Here is a 27859-nt window from a genome sequence, read left to right on the forward strand (position 1 = left end):
CTGGGTGTGATAAGATCAGAGCTGGGTGTGGTTCCTCTGCTGGGGCCAGGTGAACCAGGGTGGGTATCTCAGCGCAGGCTGGGTGTGGTTCCTCTGCTGGGGCCAGGTGAACCAGGGTGGGTATCTCAGCGCAGGCCGGGTGTGGTTCCTCTGCTGGGGCCAGGTGAACCAGGGTGCGTGTCTCAGCGCAGGCCGGGTGTGGTTCCTCTGCTGGGGCCAGGTGAACCAGGGTGGGTATCTCAGCACAGGCCGGGTGTGGTTCCTCTGCTGGGGCCAGGTGAACCAGGGTGGGTATCTCAGCGCAGGCCGGGTGTGGTAAGATCAGAGCTGGGTGTGGGTTGGTCTCCCTGTCTCCCTGCGCTGTTGTTGAAGCTCCTGCCTGCCCTTCTCCCTGCAGAGATGCTGCACACCGTCGCGGACGCGGACGCTCTGGAGCAGGTGATTCAAGGTAGGCCGACCCCCGGGACCCTCCGGGCTGTCCCACTCCAGCACGGGCGTGTGATTTCAGTCTGCGTGGAAGTGGAGACCACAGAGTCTCCGGGCTTCCTGTCCGCTTGAGCTCTTCATTAGGTACTGGCGTCAGTTATTCACTTACCTGCAGGGGTACAGCCCTTGTGAAGGGGCCTGACAGGCCGGTGGCCTGGGTGCTGTTGCCTGTCTTGCAGTGCTGGTGCAGCTGCTGGCGGAGCTGAAGAGCGAGCAGTTCCTGGGCTTCGTGCTGGACAGGTGCGACAGGCAGGTGAGGGGGGCGGTTGGGAATTGCACGCGGCATGGTGGGGCAGAGGTGCGCGGAGTAAACTGGTCTATGAAACATGTACAGCGCAGTGTTTCTACTCGGGTGTCCTCCTCTCTTCTGTGAAGCAGTTGTGAGCAGTTGTGAACTATCCAAATCCAGAAAGGCACCATGCAGCTCTTGGGCAGGAGTGTTTATTTTTGGGGAGCTATAACGCACAGTTGTAGAGAGCTAGCTGGAGATTACTGGTCAGAGGAGGCGGTGAGTGCTGCCCGCCCGCTGACCCCAGCACCCCTGTCCTCCTGTCTGGCCTCCCTGTCCGCAGCTGACCAGCACAGCCAGCCTGCGGGGCAGCCTGCCCACGCTCACCTTCCTGGGGAAGCTGATGGGCGCCGTGCCGACACTGGCCGAGACGCTGGCCGCCGACCACGGTGAGTTTGCCTTGCTCCTGCCCCGGGTGACACCCCCGCCCCGCCCTGCTCCGCTCAGCAGGGTCCCCACGGCGGCTTCCAGGTGAGGAGAGGTCCGACAGGCGGCAGCCTGGTGGCGCAGCGCTGCAGGAGATGGCTGCAGGTTTTGAGCTTTTGACCCTTAACTCTGCGATCTGGTTTGAAGATATGGACTTCGTTCGCCTTCTGGGGGCGCCTTTTGGGGGGTCTAAGCTGTGCTGGGGTTGAAGTGGTGCAAGTAAATTCCTCCCCCCACAGTTTCCCTGAACTCCCCCTCAGCCGCCTGCTGCTGGAGTCCCAGCTCCGAGCGCACGGGCCTCGCTGCCCCCTAGCCCTGACTCCATCCCTGTTCCTTGGCTTGGCCCACCCTGTCTGCCGACGCCAGGCTCCCTCCCCCACTCCCAGCCGGTTTCCTTCGGCTATCTCTGATCTCCAAAGGGATCGGCCCTTCGTTTCACCAGGAAGTCACCCCACAGGAGAGACTGGGGCGGTGTCTGCAAAGCGAGATGCAGACAAAGTAACTAAGCGAAAAAGAGACACGGTTTTCTGAACGTCCTCAAAAAATGCTTTATCTTGTGAACTTTGTGCCTTTAAAGCATCAGTTTAAAAAAGGGAAAAACAACGAGAACATTTCTTATTTATTTTATATTTTATTATTGATAACATGAAAATGCAAGCGCGACCGGGGTCTGTTTGCAGTCTGATTTAAGAGCACTCTTTGCATGTCAGGAAACGCCAATAATAACCGGCCTGTTGCCGAGAGTGTGGTACGATCTTAAGCCTCGACAGCAGCAGTGCGCTGACGGGGTTCAGGCACGAGTTGAGCACAGCCTCCCAGCAGCGCTGTAATAACCAGCGACTGCATCATTGGCTCTGATGGAGAAGATTACCGAGCAGCCCACACAGGCAGTCTGAAAGAACACCCACCGCACCCTGGCACGCTCCAGGCCAGCTCTTTCCCACGGGATTGAAGGCTCTCCGGCCCCACGTGGCAGAGTGTGTGTGTGTGTGTGTGTGTGTGTGTGTGTGTGTGTCCCAGTGGGGGAGGCAGTGCTGTGTGTGTGCGAGGCGAACCGCTGATCCCGTTGAGCCGTCCGGATTCCGGATAATCTGTGCCACCGGCCGAGGGAGACTGGCTCCATTGATTCTGCAGCACATGCCTGTGTCACTGGGGAAGGGATTACTGAGGATTTGCGGATCAAAATCCGAGCTTTTAAGAAACCGCTTGGGCTGCCTGTTGCATGCTCTGCAGTTTGCTGTGCTCTGTGACTCATCACAGACGTCCCTCTCAGAAGGGTGCAGCTAGTGTACTTTTTTACATTGTGCTTTTGAAGAATTAGCACACTGATATGTAGAAGAAACAAGAGATTAGAATGTGCTCGGCGCCTGAACGCTTATCCCCCTGGGATTTGTTTCAGTAAAAACAGACCTTGAAGTTTATTGAGCATCATGGCTTAACGGCCTTGTAGTATATTTGGTAATACACTATGAAGAGAAATTTCTTTTTGTTTTTCAAAATAGTACCTCTGTTGCGTTGCAGTAGTGCTGTCTGTGAATGTCGATTGGTGGCGAATGATCGAATCAAGTGAAAACTGTACATTTCCAACTCCAGACTGGTTTTCTATGAGGCCGGCTGGAAGGGCTTTGAGCCTGGCTGAGAGTGAAGCTCTGTGTGTTTTCTGGGCGAAGCAGCTCAATGGCAATGAGCTGTGCTCACCGCCTGTGATGAGTGCCCTGCAGGTAGACCGTAACAGATGCTGAATATAGAGCTCATCACGCTTCACGGGTTAGAGCGCTCGGGGCTGAGCTCCAGGGTGCTGTCACCTGTACGACTGAAGGCTGCCGTCTGAGGTGTGTGTGTGTGTGTGACAGAGTAAACTGTGTGCTTTAGAGAGCAGTGTAACCACCTTGTAGCCTGATCTTTGCCAGGTCTCGGGAGCTCAGCAGGGCCAGGCCTGCTCAGTACTGGCATGGGAGACCTTCATCGTGTATAGTTACTTATTCAGAGTAACAGCAGTGTGGGTTGTGTGTGCTGTGCAGGGTCCCTGCTGAAGCAGCCGTGTGTAATTGTGTGTCTGTGCTGTGCAGGGTCTCTGCAGTAATAAGCTGTATTAATGTGTGTATCTGTGTTATGCAGGGTCCCTGTGGATGGCTGCGTGTGCGTGTGTGTTATTGTGTGTGTGTTGTGCAGCGTCCCTTCTGGAGAAGCTGTGTGTTATTGTGTGTCTGTGCTGTGCAGGGTCCCTACTGGAGCAGCTGTGTGTAATTGTGTGTCTGTGCTGTGCAGGGTCCCTGCTGGAGCAGCTGTGTGTAATTGTGTGTCTGTGCTGTGCAGGGTCTCTGCAGTAATAAGCTGTATTATTGTGTGTGTCTGTGCTGTGCTGGGTCCCTGCTGGAGCAGCTGTGTGTTATTGTGTGTCTGTGCTGTGCAGGGTCCCTGCTGGAGCAGCTGTGTGTAATTGTGTGTCTGTGCTGTGCAGGGTCCCTGCTGGAGCAGCTGTGTGTAATTGTGTGTCTGTGCTGTGCAGGGTCCCTGCTGGAGAAGCTGTGTGCGGGGCTGCTCTTCCCGGACGAGGCGGTCAAGGCCTCGGTCTGCTATCTGTACGGGCGCCTGTGGAGCTGCGGCGCTGCGGTGGAGAGGCTCCCGGCGGCTCTGAGAGACAGGCTGTGCCGCCTGCTGCTCTCCGCCCTCTCGCACGCTCAGAGCAGAGAGCTGCACATCAACTGCCTGGGTGAGAGCAGGTGGCACTCGCGCCCCCCACCTACCACTCAGAGCGAACTCGAGCTGTATCCTTCACAGCGATGTCAGTGATTACAGGGCAGATGGCAGCAGAAGGCTCTCTCAGACACTGCCCTGCTGCTCTCCGCTCTGCTGAGCTCCTGTCATTGTGATCTGATGCGTTTCTGTGATGCTTGTGGCCCCTGTGATGAGGCAGGTCTCCTGAAGCAGCTCCTGAGGTTCAGCGATGCTGTGTCGGTGCTGATGAGCTGGCCCAGCCCAGAGCACACCGCAGACAGCAGCGCCGGGCTCGACAAGCGGGATAGCTCCCTGCCCCTCATATTCAAGAAGGTGACAAACTGCTCAGTGACTTTTCCCACAAGGCAATTCGCAATCACGTCCATAGCAATGTGCAGCACATCATAAATACCCAAAACCTGACGTCAGTCCTGCACGTGTTAGTTTTTATGCTGTCGCTATGCACTGAACGATTTGGGAAGATCTCCTTTGAAAATGTGAGGTGGGTACGTGAGCTGCTGAAGGCCTGCTGTCTGCCTGTTCTCTCCCGCAGCTGCTGCTCAGTGGGGACGAGACCCTGCAGGTCGCCAGCTCCCAGTGCATGGCGGCTGTCCTGGTCCACGCCCCCTGCCAGTACGCACCCCAGCTCATACAGGCGGACATCCCCGGTGAGTCTGCACTGGGACACCACAGCACACAGGGAGGGGCCTTAGCTCTCACTGGTGAGTCTGCACTGGGACACCACAGCACACAGGGAGGAGCCTTAGCTCACACTGGTGAGTCTGCACTGGGACACCGCAGCACACAGGGAGGGGCCTAAGCTCACACTGGTGAGTCTGCACTGGGACACCACAGCACACAGGGAGGGGCCTTAGCTCACACTGGTGAGTCTGCACTGGGACACCACAGCACACAGGGAGGGGCCTTAGCTCACACTGGTGAGTCTGCACTGGGACACCACAGCACACAGGGAGGGGCCTTAGCTCACACTGGTGAGTCTGCACTGGGACACCACAGCACACAGGGAGGAGCCTTAGCTCACACCAGTGAGTCTGCACTGGGACACCGAAGCACACAGGGAGTAGCCTTAGCTAACACCAGTGAGTCTGCACTGGGACACCACAGCACACAGGGAGGGGCCTTAGCTCACACTGGTGAGTCTGCACTGGGACACCACAGCACACAGGGAGGAGCCTTAGCTCACACTGGTGAGTCTGCACTGGGACACCACAGCACACAGGGAGGAGCCTTAGCTCACACTAGTGAGTCTGTGCACTGGGACACCGAAGCACACAGGGAGGAGCCTTAGCTCACACCAGTGAGTCTGCACTGGGACACCGAAGCACACAGGGAGTAGCCTTAGCTAACACCAGTGAGTCTGCACTGGGACACCACAGCACACAGGGAGGGGCCTTAGCTCACACTGGTGAGTCTGCACTGGGACACCACAGCACACAGGGAGGGGCCTTAGCTCACACTGGTGAGTCTGCACTGGGACACCACAGCACACAGGGAGGGGCCTTAGCCGACACTGGTGAGTCTGCACTGGGACACCACAGCACACAGGGAGGAGCCTTAGCTCACACTGGTGAGTCTGCACTGGGACACCACAGCACACAGGGAGTAGCCTTAGCCGACACTAGTGAGTCTGTGCACCATGGGCACTGTAGTGTGTTTTCACTGTGGTACACAGCGGAGGATTTGTAAGGAAGCCCAGTCCGGCTCAGCCTGCCAGACCGCACACACATCGATACTGTACAGTGCGCAGTGTAAAGGGTGACCTCTACTGGACAGAGAGGTGCATGACCCCTGTTTAAAGACACTGGCTCACTGGCTAAGTTAAGCCCATCTTCGAGCTGGAGTGACGGGTCCGATAGTGGGTTTTCACTGGGAGGAGGCCAAAGTCTGACCAACAAGAGGCAGTCCTGACACACAGTGCTGGGATTAGTGCACACTGTTGAGCTCTTATGCAGAACTCATATTCTTTTTGAAAATGATCGGCTGATCTCTTCCACTGCTGGTCTACCAGGCGAATCTGTGTCCGCGCTCGTACGGACCGGGGCTCGCAGCCATCCACAGTCTTGCACTTACAGCTCTCGCGGGCAGGCGAAGCGCGTCCATTCAGGCACACGCACGCACAGGTGCGACTACAGGTGGAGCAGGGAGATGCCCGGCGGGAGACGCGTGGCTGAGCGCGGTGTGTCTTCGCGACAGAGTTCCTGTTCGAGCGCCTCTCCTGCACCAGCGAGCTCCTGCTGTGGTCGGTGTACCGCTGCCTGCGGCTGCTGACCGAGGACGCGCTGTTCTTCTCCAAGTGCCACGCGGTCTACGGTAAGGAAACCCGCTGGACGGCGGCGGGGATCGATTTCACAACGCGTTGCCCGGTGACGCTCCTTCTCGGAGGGCTGTGGTCAGACAGCTCAGCTCTTCGCACGGCGCGGCAGCTCATCGCAGATGAACACGGGCGCGACTGAGTCACTGAAAACCACATGGCTGGCAGGCCTCTGGGGCAGCTCGCTGCGTGGTGTGAAGCACCGTCTTGCCCGGGGCCGCTGCTCGAAGTGTGCTCCCAGCTGGGTGTGAAAGGGCTGCAGATCCTCTGAGAAGCTGGCAGATATTTTCAGAACTGTCTTCCACTGCTTTGGGAGGAATCTCTCCTCACGGCAGAGTGCTGGTCAGAAAGCAGTGCCGTCATCGGGGCAGTGCACAAGGGTGCGACCCACCCAGGTGTCCGTCTTCCTGTCTATTTCTGAACGAGCGGCGCGATGCGGCTCGGAGTCTGTACGTCTGACGGCCCCCCGCGCTGTGTCGCAGGTATCGAGCCTCTGATCCGCAGCCTGAAGGAGGCGCTGCAGCTGAACAACCAGGAGATACAGAGAGAGGGGCTGGTCTTGCTGACGGAGATCCTGGACAGGTGAGGGAGGGGGGCCTGACCCTCTGACCATCCTGTCTCGCGCTCTGCATGGGGGCTGGACCCAGAGACTGGCCTGTGTCTCTGTCGGACTGCAAGGCAGTTTATCTCCCAGACGTGCCTTGTTAGTTGAGCAGATTCTACTGCTGTACTTCACAGATGTGCCAGATGAATTGTTTCTCTGTCGCTGTTCCTGTGGAATACCCGTCTGCTTCACACTGTGTCTGTCCCCTGTGTCCTACCAGGCAGCCGGCGAGCATCCAGCTGTTCTCCAGCTGCAGTGCATTCAGAGAGGCAGCGGAGGCCGTGCGGATGGGCGTCGCCGTGTCCAGCCTGGAGGTGGCGACACAGGCCGCCTGCGCTGCGGCTGCCCTGCTCAGGTTCGAGGGGTGCAAGTCTCATGATCCTGCGGCACTGCTCATGTCACAGCCCCGCCCCTTCTGTCAAAACATAAATCCTTTGCACTTAAACAGAGGGTTTTGAGGCTAGGCCTCCAGACAGTTTTGTACGTCATTTAAAATTATGTAAATAATGCTGTGAAGGCCTGTCTATGCTAGCGGTGTTTCTACTGACTGACATCGGTCTGCCTCTCTTGTTACGTGTCTGTTGTAGTGAGAGAGCGTCAGTCCACACTGGTAGCGTGCACGAGGCTCTGCGTCCTTCGGGTCTGTTTATACACAAACACCGTGTTTTGGCAGTTCACGGCGTGCGGCCAGCCTGCCGTAATAAACTGTAGCGAAGAGAAAATTAAACCTGCTTGTGTCAGTTTGCTTCAGTTCATCGTCGCTCGGTGTCAAAACAGAAATGAGATTTGTATATATTTAGAGTATATTACATGATATTCTACTAGTGTAAGACGGTTAGGTGTGGAACAAGGCATTCCTGAGCCCTGTGACTGTGCTATTTCAGCCTTGTGGCTGGGCTGTGTCAATATACTCTTCACTCGCTACAAGTATTAAGTACTGTAGACCTAACAGCAGCAGTCAGGCTTTCTGTAATAAGCTCAGTACATCAAATTCCACCTTTCAGAACTCTCTTTTTCTGTGTGCTGCCAGGCTGAACCACATGGCCACTCCAGTTCAGTACCGGGAGCTGCAGGGCGTGATAGAGGCAGCGATGAGGAGGGCGGCAGACCTGCCCTGGCCGTCCGCAGCACCGCGCAGAGCTTGTGTGAGTGTGGGGCTGTTTCAGCCTCGTGCCCCCGCCTCCTCTCCCTGGAAGAGGTGATGGGTTACTGGGGTACAAGCAGGGTGATTTATCACGAAGCAAACTGGAATCGTGCTTCAGGTGGGAAGTCATGGAAAAGCGAATGAAGCTCACAGTATGATCATGGAGAAAACAGTGAATTCCCAGTGCGATAATCAAGGGAAACCGGTGAAACAGTGACATCCGAGGGGTAATCTACGAAAGACTTGCCTGGCTTGTTGCACCCATGACTAGGAGTCAGACTGGTGTCACTAGTGTCCCTGGGATATTAATACATGATTAATAACCTGGAGTTACAGCCAGACAATGAGATTTGCTTACTTTACCAGGCGTACTTAATGTATTGTTTGTTGATCAGCTCTTACTTTTCTGTGTTATCCCTTCCATGTCTCGTTTGTCTCGGAAGTGGTCGTTAAATTAAGACAAGAGTGCGCCGACATCAGGGGGGTGGTATGTGCTACAGTATGCATTTGTAGAAATTCTGAAGGCATCTCGTCTTTCCTGTATCGGGTGTTTGTGTCCGATGGTCTCCGCGGACTCCTTGTGTGACCCCTCCTGGAGCTCAGCCCAGCAGCCAGGCCTGCAGCGCGGAAGAGTTTCTGCTCCAGTCGCTGGTGACTGTGCACACGGCCTGCAGGTACAGCCCCGTTCTCAACAGTACAGAGTTCGGCCCCCTCTGGCACTGTGCGCTGACACTGCTCTCTGCACCCGTGACACCCTGGCCGCGCGAGATCGCGAGGGGCTTTGGCTAAAAGCATCTGCCCAATGATAAGTACAGCATAAAGATGCAGCACAGTGAAAGCGCAACACAGAGTTTTCCTGTACTGTGGCTGCCAGTGTTTATTCCTATGGAATTGTTGGTTGAAATAATTTGGCTCACTCAACTTTTTTAATTTGTTGTCAGGTCTTACATATTTGCAGATGCCCAGATGCATTAAAATAGATTTAAAAGACGTCTAACCTTTTTTGGTTACATACAATTAAACAAACTAAACTATGTTTAAGAGGGTGTGCAGACAAAGGGATTCATTTGAATGTTTGATCATGTCCCGTCAGTCACAGTGCTTCTCCAGTTCCACTGCAGGCCAAGGCCCTTGGCTCTGTATAATACCAGAATGCACTACAGTGTGGTAAACTGTAGTATAATATAGTACAGCTTGGTATTTCTTAGTACAACACACAGCTGTACAGCAGAGTCCAGCATCTTGTAATACAACAGAGTGCCACAGTGCGAGACAGCGCTGCACAGACCGGTGTAGCCCAGCTGGTGTGCGAGCGTCTCCGGTGTGCGTCCTCACAGGCTGGTGGAGCAGTGCGCCAGCGAGCCCTCTCTGAAGGAGAACGCCTTCACGGCCCCAGGCGGGCCGAGCGAAGACACCCTGGACACGTTCTCCCTCTTCCTGCTGGAGACCTGCGACGCTGTCTGCGTCCCCGCGGTCACTGTGAGTCAGCACACGCACACGCACACGCACACGCACATAAAACAGAGGCACAGGGAAGGGGAGGCAGCTCACTGCTCAGCGTTTACAGCACTGAAGACCTGTCTGACACCGGCAGTTTCAGATACTTTATATCACATGATGCTTAATTCGTGCCCATACTTCTGTTGTGTCCTGACTAGCCTCACGCCTGGGGATACCTCTTGTAGGCAGGGTACCCTAACCCTAAACTCTCAAAGGCAGGGAACCCTAATCATGATTCCTGTAGGTAAGGCACCCTAACCCTAAATTCTCATAGGCAGGGTGCCCTAATCCTGATTCCTGTAGGTAGGGTACCCTAACCCTAAACTCTCATAGGCAGGGTACCATAATCGTGATTCCTGTAGGTAGGGTACCCTAACCCTAAACTCTCATAGGCAGGGTACCTAACCGCTACAGGTAGAGTACTATAACCCTACCCTCTCATAGGTGGGATACCTGTCTCTAACCCCTGTAGGCAGCAGGCGTGTAGCACAGGCCAGCCGGATTTGTCTGGGAAAGGAATAGTAAGAATGTGAGCGAGTGTTTCTTGTCGTATTCTCATGCCTGTCCCCCAGAGGCTGTGTGAGAGGGGCCCCAGTCCCGCAGTGCTGCAGGTCTTCTTCTCCATCCTCAGCGCCCAGTACACCCTCGTTCCCAGCATGATGCACCAGTTCTCCGCCAGACTGGGTGAGATAGGCCGACCACCACCACAGAGAGGGCGCTGTTTATTTTTCTGCTTTCATAGCATAGAGGTTTTAATGAGAGTCCACGGCCAGACCACACTCGTAGTCCACTGCTCTACAGCAGCTTCTGTGCCCAAGCGCTGGCCATGCCAAGGGTCCCACTGACCCTTCGACAGAGCTTTGACATTAAAGACCTCGCTCAGCAGTTCCTGTTGCCGGACAGGCAGGGGCGAATCGGGTTCTCGGGAGTGTGGATTTTGGGATTGGGGATTTTGGGAGTGTGGATTTGAATTGTTGGCTTGACGTCTGTAATTCACAGCATCGTGCTCGTTCTTCAAACTGACGGTGGAGCTGAAGGCTGCTTTCTGTTCGGGAGAGAGGTGGGGACACTAAAGGCTTGTTTTTAAACACCACACTTAATAATTACCGTATCTTTGATCTTTATTTTGGTGAACGAGACGTGTGAGAATACACAAATGTATATTTATTCTTAGATTGATTTACTGTTTCCATGCTGCCATGCCATTGTTTTAACAACATAAAAACACGAATAGCACTCAACTTACTTCGCCAACCTGCTGGCTTCATTACTCAACAAGCTGCTTGAACTCCTTGAACGGTTGTATACTTCATGGGCCAGTGGATCAGTGGGTTACCTGCGACCTCTGCTGGAGAGAAACTGGATTCTGGGTGGGTTCTGGAGGAGCTGGCTTAGTGAAGCCCTGTCTTTATCCTAGTACTCAGGTTGCTGTTCCTATATTGGGCCCAGGAACGCTTCTCACTGTGTGGACGTGCAGCTTGTAAATTTGTTAATTAGTTGCTGATCAGTTCAATGACAAAGTTACCATGTAGGCTGTGCCAAAGCCCAGCTCTGTGAGGGCTTGAAAGGGCTCGTGTGTTTGTCTGGGGGCACAGTGGAAAACATCACTGGGGTTGGGAGGTGTGGGCAGGCGTGACCTTCCTGTCTCCCCAGGAACACCCCTGTGAATGCAGCCTGTTCCGAGCTGCTGCAGAGGATGTGTCTGTGTCTGCTGTCTGACCAGGACACAGCGGAGACTGCTCAGCAGGGTGAGTGACACAGGCACTGTATTCTAACTGAGTACAGCTCGCTACAGACTGACCAGGACATCGCTGACATCACACATCGAAGAAAGGAATGTAATTCACCACACTGCATTGGAGCTGAATGCGTTATTCTGTCCGCCCTGGGAGTCACAGAATCTGTACAGCACAACAAACAACACCCTGCATGTTACATGTGGGGCAGAGCTGTGGCTCTGTGGCTCAGGATCTGGACCTGTGGCTGGGAGGTTGCCGGTTCGTGTCCTGCGGCCGGCAGAGGAATCCTACTCCGTTGGGCCCCTGAGCAAGGCCCTTAACCCCAACAGCTCAGGGGTGCTGTATAACTGGCTGACCCTGCGCTCTGACCCCAAGCTTCTCTCCCTGTCTGTGTGTCTCACGGTGAGCAAGTTGGGGTCTGTGAAAAGACAAACTTCTAATACAAGAAATTGTATAGGGCCAATAAAGTGATCTTATATTATAACACATCGCAGTTTAATGTACAGTAACCTCCAGCCTGGACATTAAAAAGAGTCTTCACCACAGTGTGGGTGCTGAAAACCCTCTCTTATATTCTTATAGTTCTGTACACAATGGTGTTGGACCAGAGCCCTTGAGCCTGCTGTACCCGTGAGAGGATAGTACTGTATGTCCAGTAAAACCTAACACAAGTCTTACAGCCCCTGCTTTCTGCCACAGTGGGTGAGTGCAGCTCACAGTGTCCTGCACACGCCTCGGTCCAGCTCAGTCACCAGGGGTGGGTCTTTGACAGGGCAGGAGCTCCTCATGTATTGTACCTCACGCTCAGCTGAACGTGAGCCTGCACACAGGCTGAGGGCGAGACGTGACACCGTTCTGCTGGACCGCCCCTGGGTTCCAGGTACCGCTTCCCGTGCCTGTGTGAGTGGGTGTGTGTGTCTCCGCAGACCTGCAGCAGGTGGGCAGGGTGCTGGCGAGGAGCCTGCCCGGCCTGTGCGCCCGTCTCTCGGAGTGGCCGGACCTGCTGCGCGAGGACCCCGGACCCGCGGGCACCGCGCGCCAGGGGCTGAGAGCCGCACAGTACACCCTGCTGCTTCTGCTGCACCTGGCTCTCCTGCACCGCGACCGGTGGGCAGCCCCTCTGGGCCGCGCGCTCCCGCTCGTCGGGGGTGTGCCTCAGTCTCACTCCAGCGGGCTGCCTCATCGGCTCGGCTTTCCCTCGCATCTCGAGTCCGGCCGGACTCCTGCAGTTTTGTACATACGCTGTGATCAAACTCGGAGAACGTTGGAGGGGTTATTAACGGGAGGAGGCCATTCGGCACAGCCCGCCTGTTTGGTAGTTTATGATCTCAGGGTCTCATCCAGCGGTTTCCTGAAAGATCTGACATTTCTGTATCATTGGTCTGCGGTGGGAAGATCTGGGGCAGCATGGCTTGTCCCGTGTGTTTCCATGTGTTTCCGTGTGTTTCCATGTGTTTCCATGTGTTCCTCAGGCTTCTGCCGGACGAGGCCCTGTTCCCGGCCGTAGTGACCCTGCTGGGCTCCCTGCAGGATCGGGGTGACTGCCCCCCGGCCTGGGCCCTCAGAGCCGCCCTCTTCCTGCTGTCGGCGACCCAGGACAGGAGCCCCGCCCTGGACGGGGTACAGCCACTGGGCGCGGCTGTCGGGGTTCGGCTGGGCTGGGGGGGCAGCAGGGGCTCGGGGCCGTACAGCAGGCTTGCAAAAAACAAAACACTTTGCACCAGGGAATAGGGGACATGTTCTCTACTTTGTGATGAAGTTTAATCAGTTTGGGGTGTGCTTTTTCATCAGTTACAGTTACAGAAACCAGAAGGACTTGTCGGTTGCAGAAAGTGATGGTGTTCTCTGGCTTTCTGTGAGAAGGACTGTCGGGAGTGGTCTGTCCTCCTCTTCCCCAGGACTCTGTGCACGCCATCAGGAAGGCCCTGTCGGCGGCGCCCACCTTCTCCTCTCTCTACACCCACCACCCCGCCGTCCTGCACTTCCTCTTCCGCTACCCGGAGCTCACCGAGCAGTTCGGGCTGCCCGCGCTCGAGAGCTGGCTGGGCCAGGCCCCCGGGCCTGCTGCTGAAGACGCCGGGCCTGGTTCGCCCGGCCCGCCGGGCCCAGAGCCACAGCAGGGCGGCAGCCACGCGACCCTGTTCGCTGTCATCGACAGCAGCCCCGCCGCGGCCCTCACCCTGCTGGTGAGCGGGAGGGGGGAGGACAGCTGGGCCCTGTTTCAGAGTATCGTGCTCAGATTAGCTCACCGTCTCCTGAAACACAGTGATGTTTTTGTAACACTAGGTGGGGCTGTTCAAAAAGTTTAGCAAACAGTGCTGAAAGCTGCCCTGCTAGTTTTTTCTGTATTTTCAAAGGCCTGCGCAGTGTCCGGTCCTGCCAGGAGGCTTTGTTCGTCAGTATAACGCTGCAATTTCCTGTCTCCTGCAGGGTGTCGTCTGCACTGGGGAGGCCAAACTAGCCCACAATGCATTGCTGGTGCTGACAGCCTACCTGCAGGGCTGCGACAGCTGCGACACCTTGGCCTCTGACCTCCTGCGACCCCGGATGCTGCAGATCTTGCAGTGCTTGTCCATCGAGAGCGACCCTCAGATACTGGGAGGTAACACTCCTACAGCAGCAAACACAGACAACAAATCAAATCAAAGTTTATTTATCAAATGCACAACAATACAGTGTGCAGCAGTAGTTGCTGGCAATCAGGCTCTCCTTCACTTCCTGTCTGCTAGGCCAGTGCCACATGGATACAGATTTTATGCAGCAACATGAATTGATAGTGAAACGCTATCCCCAATCAGCCACCGTTTGCAGCAGTGATATTCAGAGTGAAGGGCAAAGACAGTTAATGTGCTGTCCCAGCCTGTGAGCCCCAGTGCTCCTGTGCTGAAGCTCCCCCTTCCTCTTCCTGTGCCCCGCAGCTCACAGGCCGCTGTCGCTGGTGCTGCGGCTGCTGTGCCTGACTCACGCGGCAGGCGGCTCCGCTGGCCGGGACCTGGACAGCACTGCGGTCAAGCTGCTCTATCACGGTGCGGGTCTGCGCGCTCGTTCACAAGCTGGCTAACCGCGGGGGCTCGGAGAGTGCTGGAACGCCAATGAAGAAGAATGAGTACTGCAGGGCACCCCTCCGAGACTGTGGACTTAACACACCCCCCTGTGTATTCCTCTAGGGATCGTTTGAGTTTATTCCTTTTTTTCATGCTTGTGCTGTGCTTTAATTTGGCGTTACTACACAGTCCCTGTGGTACAGTATGTTTAATGCTTTATCGTTCAGGCAGCAGAGTTTGCTTTTTGCTTTTATCATGATCTCACTGTGCGTTACTGCACAGTGCTGTTCCTTTACCCTGATCTCACTGGGCTTTACTGTGCTTTTACCGTGATCTCATTAGTCCTCACTAGGCTTTACTGTACTGTACTGCCCTTTAACCCTGATTTCACTGGGCTCTACTGAGCTGTACTGTGCTTTTGGCAGGATGCACTTAAGTCAAACTGTACACCTTGTTCTGTGCAGTAAGTAACTTGGCTGGGAAGCTGACGTCCTGCAGTACTGAGGTCCTCCAGCCAGCCTTCAACTACATGTACCTGTGCCTGGCGCTGTCCCCAGCTACCTGCACTAACAAAGGTGAGAGGCCTGGGGTCAGGGCACTGCTAATAGAGACATAATAAAAGAAGATACCTCCACACACAGGTGTTACAGTCTGAGCACTGAACACCAAGCACAACACAGAGCTGACACAAATATTGTAGGAACTGGTAAGTAGTCTCTCATGTCCGAATGGAGGCTTGTCTGGCTCTCCTCTCTGTGCCAGCGGTGTCGGTGCTGCTGTGTAACACCGGCCTGATGGAGCTGCTGCAGGCCACACTGGAGCTGCCCCCCGGCCCCCCCTCTGCCAGCCCCCTGCTCTGCTGCGCCTGCCTGCTGCTGAAATCTCTGCTCCGGCTGCAGCACACTCACTCCGCACAGGTACGCTGGGCCACCGGCTCCCTGCAGACACTCTGTACTCCAGGAATTTGTACTGTCTGTCCTCTCTCTTGTTTTTCAGGTACAGTCTCTCGTTCTCGCCTTCCATCTGCTGTTTGTTTCTGGACTCTCCCTCTCCCGGGTCGTCTCCCCTAATCTACTAATCTCTCACCTCTCCCCATCTCTTTTTCTTCAGGTCCACAAGAGTATCACCCTTGATCTGGACAGAATTCTTCTCCTGCTCGGCTTCAGAAAGCAGAAGACTGACAGTCTCCTGCTGGGTACGTTGTGCACACCTATAGGATGAGAATGAACAGTGTCTCACTGGGTACGGTGTGCACACCTATAGGATGAGAATGAACAGTGTCTCACTGGGTACGGTGTGCACACCTATAGGATGAGAATGAACAGTGTCTCACTGGGTGCAGTGTGGGAGAAAGAGCTGTGACAGAATAGGGGAATTATAGCTAAAGCAGGATAATACAGGTAGCAGGTACCGTACAAGCCTCCCTGTGTCTTCCAGCCTGTTTCCTGCAGCTGCTGCAGACTGCTCTGGACCAGGACTTCCTGTCGCCCCTGCTGACCCTGTCCCTGGCTGAGCAGCGGGAGCGCCCCCTGGAGGAGACAGAGGCTGCGCTGTACCCGCTGGGCCTCTCCAGAGCACGCTGCCTGATGGTGGCACTGCACTCCTTACTGCTGCAGGTCGGTACAGCTCCACCCGTCCCCCATCGAGCTCAGCCCTCCTATCGCTGGTCTTCAGGAGACCTTTACAATTATATATTGAACCAACATAGCACTGTCTTAGTGGTATTCTGAGTCTTATCTTTGTTATTATAATACCCCACTGTGTGTTATTGTTAAATAAGACAGTTGGACAGCGTGTGGCTAGCCTGATTAAACATCTTCGCAGTAGCATATTCCCATCTTTTTATTATTCTCATATTTGTGCAGTTTCTTAAGCCTATAGGTATCCGCTAAAACAGAGGAACATGTTCTAAAGTTGTTGGTGGACATTTCTGCTGTTTCCTTCATCTGGTGATTGCTGATAGTTTGTAAAAACTGATGAAACCTGGACACACAGCTGCTGGGGAGGCCGGTGTGTCTGATACCGGAGGCAGAGAGAATCAGAGAGAGGCATGCTCAGAGAAACAGCACAGCCCGGCCCTCCTCACTCTCACACTCTCCTCTCCCCAGAGGCAGGAGCTGCTGCTGAGCGCTGCGGTCGGCTGCCTGGACTCCCTGCTGCACTTCCTGCACCGGAGGAGCCCCCCCACAGGTACCGCGGCTCGGCTCCCACACCGCGAGCGATCTCACTGCGGGTCGGACACTGTCCTGAGTGGGTGTGGCTCTGCTCTCTCTCACTGCGGATCGGACACTGTCCTGGGTGGGTGAGGGCTCTGCTGTCTCACTGCGGGTCAGACACTGTCCTGGGTGGGTGAGGGCTCTGCTCTCTCACTGCGGGTCAGACACTGTCCTGGGTGGGTGAGGGCTCTGCTCTCTCACTGCGGGTCAGACACTGTCCTGGGTGGGTGAGGGCTCTGCTCTCTCACTGTGAGTCGGACACTGTCCTGGGTGGGTGAGGGCTCTGCTCTCTCACTGTGAGTCGGACACTGTCCTGGGTGGGTGAGGGCTCTGCTCTCTCACTGTCCTGGGTGGGTGAGGGCTCTGCTCTCTCACTGTGAGTCGGACACTGTCCTGAGTGGGTGTGGCTCTGCTCTCTCTCTCTCAGCTGTGCTCCTGTTCTCCTCAGCGCTCCATGCGGTGTCCCAGCCCTGGACACGGTTCCTGCTCTACACTCTGCTCAGCTCGGGAGAGAGCTGCCTGCTGCACCCCGCCCTGCTCACGCTGCTCACGCTGGTGAGGCGCCCTGCGGTCACCCCGACACAGGCCGGCCTGCTGCATTTACTCCTTTCATTCACCCAACCTGCTACAGCCAGGCGTCTCCTTTAGGACCATCCAGCTTCCGCTGTGGTTACCCAGGCAGAGGAAACGCTGCAGGGCTTGTGTGTGGGCAGTGTTGCCTAGACCCCACTGGGCTGCAACAGCTGAGGGCGTTTACACCCTCCTCTAATGTCGTCAGCTCAGCTGAAAGACCAGCCTGCGCTCGACTCAGTGGTAAAGCAGGGGGGTGTGTTCTGCCCACCTGTGTCACAGCTGCTGAAGCACGGGAGCACGAACGTGGTGTGGCAGCCAGACCTGGCTCGGATCTTCGAGGCCGTGGAGAGGAGGGGAGTGAGGGAGCTGGGAGACTGTACTGCACAGGCTCTGACAGGCCTGATAATACAGGTACACACACACTCACACACACACACACAGGAGTGAGGGAGCCGGAGGCTGCAGGGTGTGTTTGTGCTCGAGCACTGACATTCACACTGACTGAAGTGTGACGGCGTGTCTGTGTTCAGCTGCAGAGCTCAGGATCTCCACAGCCTCCGGGCCCGAAGGAGCAGCAGGCGGTCCGCAGTCTGCTGGAGACTCTGCAGGCGCTGGCTCCCTCACAGAGGAGCCGCAGGGAGACGCTGTATCCTTTCACTGACGCACCGACACACCGTGCCTCCCGTCCGCCTGTGAGCAGGCCTCTCCCCTCTCTCCCTGTCCTTAACCCGCCTGCTCCAGCTGTGTCGGGGGGGTGTCCGTCTGCCTGTCCCACTTCCAGGTGAAGACCCGCGCGCGCTGAGGGGGGAGCAGAGCTGGCCGGTGAGATCTGAAATCGACTCTGGCTGGTCCACCATCGGACTGCTGATTTCCACAGTGTGCTGCTGGCTGTAAGGACCTGTGTGCCCCGTCAGTCCACTGTCCGTTCAGAACAGAACTTTCACCTTTTTATTCCTCTCTCTGTTCTGTAAAACTGTTCTGAAAATGTGTAGGAGGAGGGGAGGGGGCTGTTATTTGCTTTGCTCTGTATTTCTGTTTTTTCAGGTTTTATACCTGTTTTTCCACTTTGTGGCTCCTGCCATTTTCTTATTTATATACTACATTTGTATCATTTATGACAAATTTTTTTTGTGCACAATAAAAATCTGTCGTTCCATCTGTCTGTCCGTGAAGCAATGAATCCTACGCACTTGTGTGTTTCCGGGGGAAGTATTTTGTCGCGCACCGGGTCCCTAAGAGCTGCGTACCACTATTAATGTTCCGTGTGGAAACCGCGTCATCATTTACCTCTGAGCTGTCATTTTCTAGTCTCGGCAGTACAGTAGCGCCTGGGGCGAAGATTCATAAGTATCAATTATACATGATACTCTAACACGAGGTTGGATGCAGAGACGGCGATACTGCATCTGCGAATCTGAATATCGGCTCTTCAGTTTTGTTCGCCCTGCGTCCCCCCCGGCTCGGAGAAGGTGAGTTTGTGCCTGGTTCCTGTAATGCAGTTACAATGCCTTCTCATGCATCTTGCTCGGTCGGGAAGCCGGCTGGTGGAAGTGTAAATGTGCGAGATTAGTCCCGCAGGAGAAGCCGTGTCGTTGCTTTAATTCCTGACCCGATGAGAGCCGAAACTGTCTCGGCTCGCATTGACCTGACCGCCGCACGGTTTCGGCTCCGATCGTCCTTTTCCTCTGTGAGGTGGCTTCTTGCATTACAAAACCCGCTATCACGCGTGTCAGAATTTGCACGACGTCCTCAAAAATCCGCGGAGCGCGATGCGGTGTCCTGCGGGAATCGATCATCACGGACGAGCAGAAACCCGGCGTCGAGTTCAAAGCGAGTCTCACGCCTGCGGCCAATGAATGAGACCGACTTCGTATGAAGAGGTATAGATGAGATGACCCCCCCCGTGAGTATTCGTGTATGAATGCGTGTTTGTGTTCGGATATTTACTGCAGGTCGTGTAGGCTGATGGTGTTCAGGGACGTTGGCTGCTGTACTGTTTTGGGTTCAGATATGCTCAGGCAGAGCTTGTGGGCAGGGGGAGATTGTGAGTTTCGAAATGCATTCGTTTCTCGTTGACGTCTCGTTGATTTGAAAGCGGTAGGTGGGTACAATAAAAGCACATCATTTGAGCTGTAGTGGGGTTTGCGGGCTTGAATGTCTCAGACCGAGTCTTCCGACTTTGAGGGAAAAAATGCAGAAAGCGCTCAGCACAGGGGCAGACAGGACTGTGAGTTGTTGCTGAAAATATTTAGGATGTGTGTCTGTGCATGAGCTGTGGTGTCTTGGGGGACACCGTGATGAGATATTGAATGAGCCCCTCATATTTTCGCTGGCTGCGCGACAGCAGTTGAACCATCAGAATGAATCTCTTTGAAATTCTCTCACCGTGTCGGCTGAGCAGCCGCCGGAAACCCAGTACCACTCCTCTCCGCCAGGGGGAGCGAGCAGCGTGTGTGTGTGCAGGAGACCGCGGGCACCTGTTGTCACCTGGTGGAAGATTAAAAAACTCACCGAGCCCCAGAGCCGCTCTCGCTGGTCGGGCCTCTTTGTCTGTGCAGCGTCTGTTTCCGCCTCTCTCCTGCTCTGGTGTTGATTCTGCAGGCCGAACGCAAGATATTGCGTTTTCCCTTGGCAAAGTCTGTCGGTACAGACTTGAACTCAAGTGATTCTGTTTATCGAGGATAATTCTCCCTCTCTCTCATAATCTGCAGTCTGATCTGTTTCGTGTTTTCCTGGCTAGAACTCCTGTGCGGGTTCGCCAGCTCAGAATCCGAGCAAGTGCACTTAGTATTGTTCTAGCTACACGTCTGCCTACAAGCAAAAGCAGGTATAAAGAGTGAAATCTGCAGGCCCTGGTGTTGCCCTGTATATACCATATATATATAGTGATCCTCCAGCTGGTAGTAAAACCTGGAGCGGATCAGACTGCTGTGCACCGGGAGCCTCCTGTACCAGTGTGCTGACGACTGGAAGAGAAGCTGGGAGGTTCTGGACCAGTGAGGTCGGCGGTTGAGTCTGTCTCCTCTGTGCTCTGTTGTGTTACTGCAGGACCGGTCCTTCCTGCCTGTGTCCCTGACCGTGTGCTCATCAGCGCCCCCTGATGGACGTGCTGTGCCTGTGCGCTGTGCTGCTGGGCCTGGTGGGGACTGCCCTCTCCTCCTCTTCCTCAGAGTCACAAAGGCAGAGGCATGACTCCAACCTGGAGATCTGTATCCTCTCGAGTGGTCTGTGTCTCTCAGCACAACTAGAGCTGTCTCTGCGTAGTGACAAGTGTGTGTGTTTATGAGTCTTGGTGCACCAGTGTGTTTGTCTGTGTGTGTATAAGGGTACTGGTGCACCAGTGTGTTTGTCTGTGTGTGTGTGTATAAGGGTACTGGTGCACCAGTGTGTTTGTCTGTGTGTGTATAAGAGTCTTGGTGCACCAGTGTGTTTGTCTGTGTGTGTATAAGGGTACTGGTGCACCAGTGTGTTTGTCTGTGTGTGTATATGAGTCTTGGTGCACCAGTGTGTTTGTCTGTGTGTGTATATGAGTCTTGGTGCACCAGTGTGTTTGTCTGTGTGTGTATATGAGTCTTGGTGCACCAGTGTGTTTGTCTGTGTGTGTATATGAGTCTTGGTGCACCAGTGTGTTTGTCTGTGTGTGTATATGAGTCTTGGTGCACCAGTGTGTTTGTCTGTGTGTGTATAAGAGTCTTGGTGCACCAGTGTGTTTGTCTGTGTGTGTATAAGGGTACTGGTGCACCAGTGTGTTTGTCTGTGTGTGTATATGAGTCTTGGTGCACCAGTGTGTTTGTCTGTGTGTATAAGGGTACTGGTGCACCAGTGTGTTTGTCTGTGTGTGTATATGAGTCTTGGTGCACCAGTGTGTTTGTCTGTGTGTGTATAAGAGTCTTGGTGCACCAGTGTGTTTGTCTGTGTGTGTATAAGAGTCTTGGTGCACCAGTGTGTTTGTCTGTGTGTGTATATGAGTCTTGGTGCACCAGTGTGTTTGTCTGTGTGTGTATATGAGTCTTGGTGCACCAGTGTGTTTGTCTGTGTGTGTGTATATGAGTCTTGGTGCACCAGTGTGTTTGTCTGTGTGTGTGTATATGAGTCTTGGTGCACCAGTGTGTTTGTCTGTGTGTGTATATGAGTCTTGGTGCACCAGTGTGTTTGTCTGTGTGTGTATATGAGTCTTGGTGCACCAGTGTGTTTGTCTGTGTGTGTATATGAGTCTTGGTGCACCAGTGTGTTTGTCTGTGTGTGTATATGAGTCTTGGTGCACCAGTGTGTTTGTCTGTGTGTGTATATGAGTCTTGGTGCACCAGTGTGTTTGTCTGTGTGTGTATATGAGTCTTGGTGCACCAGTGTGTTTGTCTGTGTGTGTATATGAGTCTTGGTGCACCAGTGTGTTTGTCTGTGTGTGTATATGAGTCTTGGTGCACCAGTGTGTTTGTCTGTGTGTGTATAAGAGTCTTGGTGCACCAGTGTGTTTGTCTGTGTGTGTATATGAGTCTTGGTGCACCAGTGTGTTTGTCTGTGTGTGTATAAGGGTACTGGTGCACCAGTGTGTTTGTCTGTGTGTGTATAAGGGTACTGGTGCACCAGTGTGTTTGTCTGTGTGTGTGTATAAGGGTACTGGTGCACCAGTGTGTTTGTCTGTGTGTGTATAAGGGTATTGGTGCACCAGTGTGTTTGTCTGTGTGTGTGTGTATATATATAAGGGTATTGGTGCTCCTGACCCACCTGCTCAGATAAGCGTCTGTTTGAGACGAAGAGGAAGGATCAGCTGACGGCCCTCAAGAACCTGGTGGAGCTCAATGACATTAACCAGCAGTACAAGATCATTGACATCATGCTGAAAGGCCTGTTCAAGGTATAAGACACAGCCTGCATAGACAGTATAGGCACTGACACACAGCCTGCATAGACAGTATAAACACTGACACACAATGCCTGTAGAGACACTGACACACAGCCTGCATAGACAGTATAAACACTGACACACAATGCCTGTAGAGACACTGACACACTGACACACAATGCCTGTAGAGACACTGACACACTGACACACAATGCCTGTATAGACAGTATAGACACTGACACACTGACACACAATGCCTGTATAGACAGTATAGACACTGACACACTGACACACAATGCCTGTAGAGACACTGACACACTGACACACAGCCTGTATAGACAGTATCGACACTGACACACAATGCCTGTAGAGACACTGACACACTGACACACAGCCTGTATAGACAGTATCGACACTGACACACTGACACACAGCCTGTATAGACAGTATCGACACTGACACACTGACACACAGCCTGTATAGACACTGAGAATGAGACTGTAGGGACAGTCAGTAAAGAGCTCTGTCTTTATTCAATTTGTGAAATGTGTGAGGTCGGGGAGATGCGTGACGTGAGAGGTGGGGTGCTGTACCCACACGCGCATGTGGACACAAGTCCCCTGTTCCTGCAGGTGCTGGAGGACTCCAGGGCTGTCCTCATGGCCGCCAACATGCAGCCTGACGACCCCTTCCCCCTGGACGACAAGCTCAAGGAAGGTCAGACGCCACCTGCGCAGGGCGCCGTCTCGGGGTGACAGGTTGTCATTGTATTGGGGTCTCGGGGCCTCTGGGTGTCAGATGTACCGGGTCTCAGGGTGCTGGGGTCTCAAGGTCTCTGGGTCTTGGGGTGGCAGGGTGTTAGGGTCTTGGGGTATCAGGTCTCGTGGTGCAAGGGTCTCGGAGTTGGGTCTCTGGATGTCAGAGGTCTCTGGGTGTCAGGGTGTCAGGGGTCTCGGGTTGTCGGTGTCTCGGGCGTGTCGGGGGTCTCGGGGTGGGGGCTGCCCTGCTGCCCGGCCGGCGGTGCCGGGTCCTGTCTGAGCAGCTGGCAGTAAATCGCGGGGTGCTCCCAGCGCTGTGCGCCCCGAGCCGCGCGGCCTGGCGCTAACCCCCTGCGGCTCTGCCCACAGCGTACTCCCACGTGGTGGAGAACACGGCTTTCTTCGGCGACGTGGCCCTGCGCTTCCCGCGCATCGTGCACCACTACTTCGACCGCAACGCCAACTGGAACCTGCTGCTGCGCTGGGGGCTCAGCTTCTGCAACCAGACCGGGGTCTTCACTGGGGGCGCCCACCAGCACGTCCTGACACTGGTGAGCCTGGGCACACACAGCCTCCGTAACCACACTGAGGCATGGGACTCTGTGAGAGCTGGGTCTCTCCTCCAGTCAGTGGGACTCTGTGAGAGCTGGGTCTCTCCTCCAGTCAGTGGGACTCTGTGAGAGCTGGGTCTCTCCTCCAGTCAGTGGGACTCTGTGAGAGCTGGGTCTCTCCTCCAGTCAGTGGGACTCTGTGAGAGCTGGGTCTCTCCTCCAGTCAGTGGGACTCTGCTGTGAGCTCTCTGTGAGAGCTGGGTCTCTCCTCCAGTCAGTGGGACTCTGTGAGAGCTCTCTGTGAGAGCTGGGTCTCTCCTCCAGTCAGTGGGACTCTGCTGTGAGCTCTCTGTGAGAGCTGGGTCTCTCCTCCAGTCAGTGGGACTCTGTGAGAGCTGGGTCTCTCCTCCAGTCAGTGGGACTCTGCTGTGAGCTCTCTGTGAGAGCTGGGTCTCTCCTCCAGTCAGTGGGACTCTGTGAGAGCTCTCTGTGAGAGCTGGGTCTCTCCTCCAGTCAGTGGGACTCTGTGAGAGCTGGGTCTCTCCTCCAGTCAGTGGGACTCTGTGAGAGCTGGGTCTCTCCTCCAGTCAGTGGAACTCTGTGAGAGCTGGGTCTCTCCTCCAGTCAGTGGGACTCTGCTGTGAGCTCTCAGTGAGAGCTGGGTCTCTCCTCCAGTCAGTGGGACTCTGTGAGAGCTGGGTCTCTCCTCCAGTCAGTGGGACTCTGCTGTGAGCTCTCAGTGAGAGCTGGGTCTCTCCTCCAGTCAGTGGGACTCTGTGAGAGCTGGGTCTCTCCTCCAGTCAGTGGGACTCTGCTGTGAGCTCACACTTGTCTTGTGTGTTTCAGATGGCTCAGGAGCTGGGCATCATCGAGAAGTCTCCTGACTTTACCAACCCCTACCGCACCGAGAGAGACGATGTGAGTACAGGACACACATTGTGCAGGCTGTGGAGAGCCCTGTGGGGCGGGGAGCTGTGACGGTGCTCCCTCTTGCAGGTCCTGCACACGGCCGAGGCCTTCCAGAGGGTGCTGAGGGAGGAGGAGAAGCGCCGGAGGAAAGAGGAGAAGAGGAAAGAGATCAGGAAGGGGCCGCGCATCTCTCGCTCCCGCTCGGAGCTATAGCGCACAGACTGGCACTGGGGCACCGGGAGGGAGGGGAGACAGCACGCTGTGTGGAGATGGAGGGAGGGGAGACAGCACGCTGTGTGGAGATGGAGGGAGGGGAGACAGCACGCTGTGTGGAGATGGAGGGAGGGGAGAGACCACAGAGTGTTGGGGAAGGCTGTGGGCCGGGACAGAGAGCGGGGGGCTGTGGGTGGGAACAGGGGCAGGGACAGAGAGTAGGTGGGGACAGAGCGTTGGGGGGGCTGTGGGTGGGGACTGTGGGCGGGGACAGAGGGAGGGGACAGATGGGCAGGGCAGTGTGTAGGGCTGAACAGAACTGATCCAGTTCTCAGTGGCGGCAGTCCCGGTGCTGTTCCTGCCGCTGGAATTCTGCTCCAGCCGGACGCAGAGGTGGTGACTGAAGCTGCTCCTGGACGGACACTGGAACCCATGACCACCGACGACCGGAAACACAAGAGCACCTTGCAGAACAACACGCCCCGTCATCCTTCTCACAAGCGCAGATTGTACTCGTCACCCGTGACAGGGCTGACAGACTGCTGCCACGCCGCTAAGTCTCGGAGAAATCGATTCACCGAGACCGCGAAGACGAGGCTGTCGGAAAGGTGAGCACGTCGCAGGCCCCGGGGAGGCCTTCACGAGCCCCAGCGCTTGCCCAGAGAGCGGAGCTGGACTCGATCTGTGTGGTTCTGATCCAGCTGCGGCCCCCACACCGGGCCTGCTGTCTCGACCCAGCAGGGGCCGGGTCTGTAGGGCTGCTGAAGACCCGTACAGACGGGCCGACGCAGAGCGACAAGGCTGTCGTGTGGAAGATTGGCCCGTTACTGGCTGTTTAACAGACAGAATCAACAAACCTGCTTTACTGACCAGAACTTCAAGGTGCGGCACTTCCTGAGGATTCAAAATGTTGTGTTTTTTCTCTTAATTGTAAATTAACACAGACAAACCAGTCCCCATGCTCTAGAATCTGCCGTTTTGATTTTGCTTTTTTTATTTTTTTACTTTGTCATACCTTTGATTCTTAACTGTGATTAACGATGAGCCTGTGGCATCTTTGGCCAGAGGTGGACGGACAGCAGTGTCCGGCTCTGTAAACCCCAGCAGTAATCCTGAGTGGCTCTCGGCAGTGTATTGCTGGCAGAAGTGCAGTGTCCATTGCAGGCACTTTGAGGAAAATAGCAGCAATGTGACATTATCATAAGAATGTGATCAAGTCCCTGCACTGTATCCTACTGCAGTGCCTGTTTTTACCTTACCTGTCCACCAGGTGACACTGCTGAGACTCTTGGGCAGAAATGGTTTATTTAGGGGTCACAGTACTGTACTCTTTTCATGGGAGTTCAGCACAGGTACTTGTTGTTTGGTTCATTCTTGTATATTTTAAAGGTAAAATATGGATTGTCTTCTAACCTTGACTGTTATTGTATACCATGATGTGTATTGTGGGACCTTACTGTTTACTTGAATTCAAAGAGGAGGAAGAAAAACACATACTTATTAAATAACATTTAAACTGAAAAGCACTGTGCTCTTATGCTTCTTGTACTTATGGTATATTCATAAAATGTTCCTCTTTTAACAGGTACAATGCTCAGCAAGTGAGCTCAGTGCAGGTTAAGGCTGAGTCTCAGGAGTTCAGCAGGTGAGCTCAGTGCAGGTTAAGGCTGAGTCTCAGGAGGAGAGCAGGTGAGCTCAGTGCAGGTTAAGGCTGAGTCTCGGGAGGAGAGCAGGTGAGCTCAGTGCAGGTTAAGGCTGAGTCTCCGGAGGAGAGCAGGTGAGCTCAGTGCAGGTTAAGGCTGAGTCTCAGGAGGAGAGCAGGTGAGCTCAGTGCAGGTTAAGGCTGAGTCTCGGGAGGAGAGCAGGTGAGCTCAGTGCAGGTTAAGGCTGAGTCTCGGGAGGAGAGCAGGTGAGCTCAGTGCAGGTTAAGGCTGAGTCTCCGGAGGAGAGCAGGTGAGCTCAGTGCAGGTTAAGGCTGAGTCTCAGGAGGAGAGCAGGTGAGCTCAGTGCAGGTTAAGGCTGAGTCTCGGGAGGAGAGCAGGTGAGCTCAGTGCAGGTTAAGGCTGAGTCTCAGGAGGAGAGCAGGTGAGCTCAGTGCAGGTTAAGGCTGAGTCTCGGGAGGAGAGCAGGTGAGCTCAGTGCAGGTTAAGGCTGAGTCTCGGGAGGAGAGCAGGTGAGCTCAGTGCAGGTTAAGGCTGAGTCTCGGGAGGAGAGCAGGTGAGCTCAGTGCAGGTTAAGGCTAAGGCTCAGGAGTTCAGCAGATGAGCTCAGTGCAGGTTAAGGCTGAGTCTCGGGAGGAGAGCAGGTGAGCTCAGTGCAGGTTAAGGCTGAGTCTCGGGAGGAGAGCAGGTGAGCTCAGTGCAGGTTAAGGCTGAGTCTCGGGAGGAGAGCAGGTGAGCTCAGTGCAGGTTAAGGCAGAGTCTCAGGAGGGGCTGGGAGAGGGGTACTTACCACATTCACTAAGAGGCCAAGGGATGCTGCAGTGGAAACAGCAGATGCTGTTGGGAATCAAGCTGCTGGCTCCACAAGACACCTGACCTCCTGTAGGGCTGCTGTGTTTTACGAGCAGACACAGAGCTGTCTGGGAGCATACCCATTCTCACAGTCAGAAACACAGGTGGAGAGCTTGAACACAACCCAACTCATGCAGTGAAGTGTCTTTTCCTCTGTGCTTTTATTTCACTTGAACAACCTTTACATTTACAGTATTATACAGTTGTGTTATTATACACATACATCGTGTGAGTTTTATAATAGGGATGTATGTCTGTGTGTATTGATGAAACCCTTAATGATAATTCCTTCTGTTCATCATGTGCTTATTTGAAATATTTTCATCAGTGTACCTTCAGTAAAGGTACAGTTTCTGATTCACGTACACTGAGATTTTTCATTTAACAATGTCTGACTTTTGTTCCTGACCTTTAACGTTTTCCATAAAACATTTTACATCTCCAAATGTACCCAGTTTAATTTACTCAGTTTTCCCTGTGCTGAAGTTCACTGCATGCCAAATTTATGAAACGATGGTTCTGTCAGGGAGCTGTACTGCAGACAAGGTGTGCTGTACACAGTCTGGTGCTTGTCTACCTGTCTGAATTAGTCCTCATTAGCTGAAGCACCAGCCCCTGACTGTGATCGCTGTCCCATCATCCTCCCAGCTCATCACCCCACCTGCTGGAGCAGAGCCCCCCAGAGTGCTCTGCTGCATGAGCAGCCCTTTCCCTGCCTGAACACCAGGGGGAGACAGACAGCTGACCAGGTGACAGACAGTGTTCCCAGAGACAGAGAAGGAGACGCTGTGAGCAGAGGAACTGTCAGTTTAGAGCTGGACCTCTGGGCTGCTGTCCTGATCCTCCTCTCAGTCTGTAATAAAGGAGCAGAGCAATTTTCATCATAATCACCCATCTCTCATCAGAAGCCTGCTTCTCCTGGTAAGGATCATGGCAACATGGGGACTATCCCAGACATTGAGAGGATCAGGTGAGACTGCACCCTAGATGGAACTCCAGAC

At 54.6% G+C, this 27859-nt stretch overlaps 2 protein-coding genes across 2 annotated transcripts; both read left to right on the plus strand.

The window, feature by feature from the left end:
• The first annotated feature begins 805 nt into the window (after nucleotides 1-805).
• Nucleotides 806-20147, plus strand: mei1 (meiotic double-stranded break formation protein 1). The gene is made up of 30 exons (XM_088930752.1): nucleotides 806-814; nucleotides 1059-1164; nucleotides 1247-1306; nucleotides 3320-3340; nucleotides 3711-3914; nucleotides 4119-4252; nucleotides 4473-4587; nucleotides 6134-6250; nucleotides 6734-6833; nucleotides 7076-7210; nucleotides 7886-8053; nucleotides 8524-8673; nucleotides 9337-9478; nucleotides 10072-10183; nucleotides 10499-10559; nucleotides 11153-11247; nucleotides 12165-12345; nucleotides 12711-12858; nucleotides 13137-13424; nucleotides 13669-13840; nucleotides 14157-14264; nucleotides 14747-14857; nucleotides 15045-15199; nucleotides 15393-15477; nucleotides 15720-15898; nucleotides 16391-16472; nucleotides 16947-17053; nucleotides 17351-17482; nucleotides 17602-17961; nucleotides 20120-20147. The coding sequence occupies exons 1-29, from the start codon at nucleotides 806-808 to the stop codon at nucleotides 17854-17856; spliced, it is 3732 nt and encodes a 1243-aa protein (XP_088786878.1). The 3' UTR covers nucleotides 17857-17961; nucleotides 20120-20147.
• Nucleotides 19739-25862, plus strand: ccdc134 (coiled-coil domain containing 134). Its single transcript, XM_088930941.1, has 6 exons — nucleotides 19739-20280; nucleotides 21805-21926; nucleotides 22547-22631; nucleotides 23042-23223; nucleotides 24070-24141; nucleotides 24220-25862. The coding sequence occupies exons 1-6, from the start codon at nucleotides 20172-20174 to the stop codon at nucleotides 24343-24345; spliced, it is 696 nt and encodes a 231-aa protein (XP_088787067.1). The 5' UTR covers nucleotides 19739-20171; the 3' UTR covers nucleotides 24346-25862.
• The last annotated feature ends 1997 nt before the right edge of the window (nucleotides 25863-27859 follow it).

Source organism: Atractosteus spatula, chromosome 13 (assembly GCF_055471065.1).
Source record: "Atractosteus spatula isolate fAtrSpa1 chromosome 13, fAtrSpa1.hap1, whole genome shotgun sequence".
Taxonomy (NCBI): domain Eukaryota; kingdom Metazoa; phylum Chordata; class Actinopteri; order Semionotiformes; family Lepisosteidae; genus Atractosteus; species Atractosteus spatula.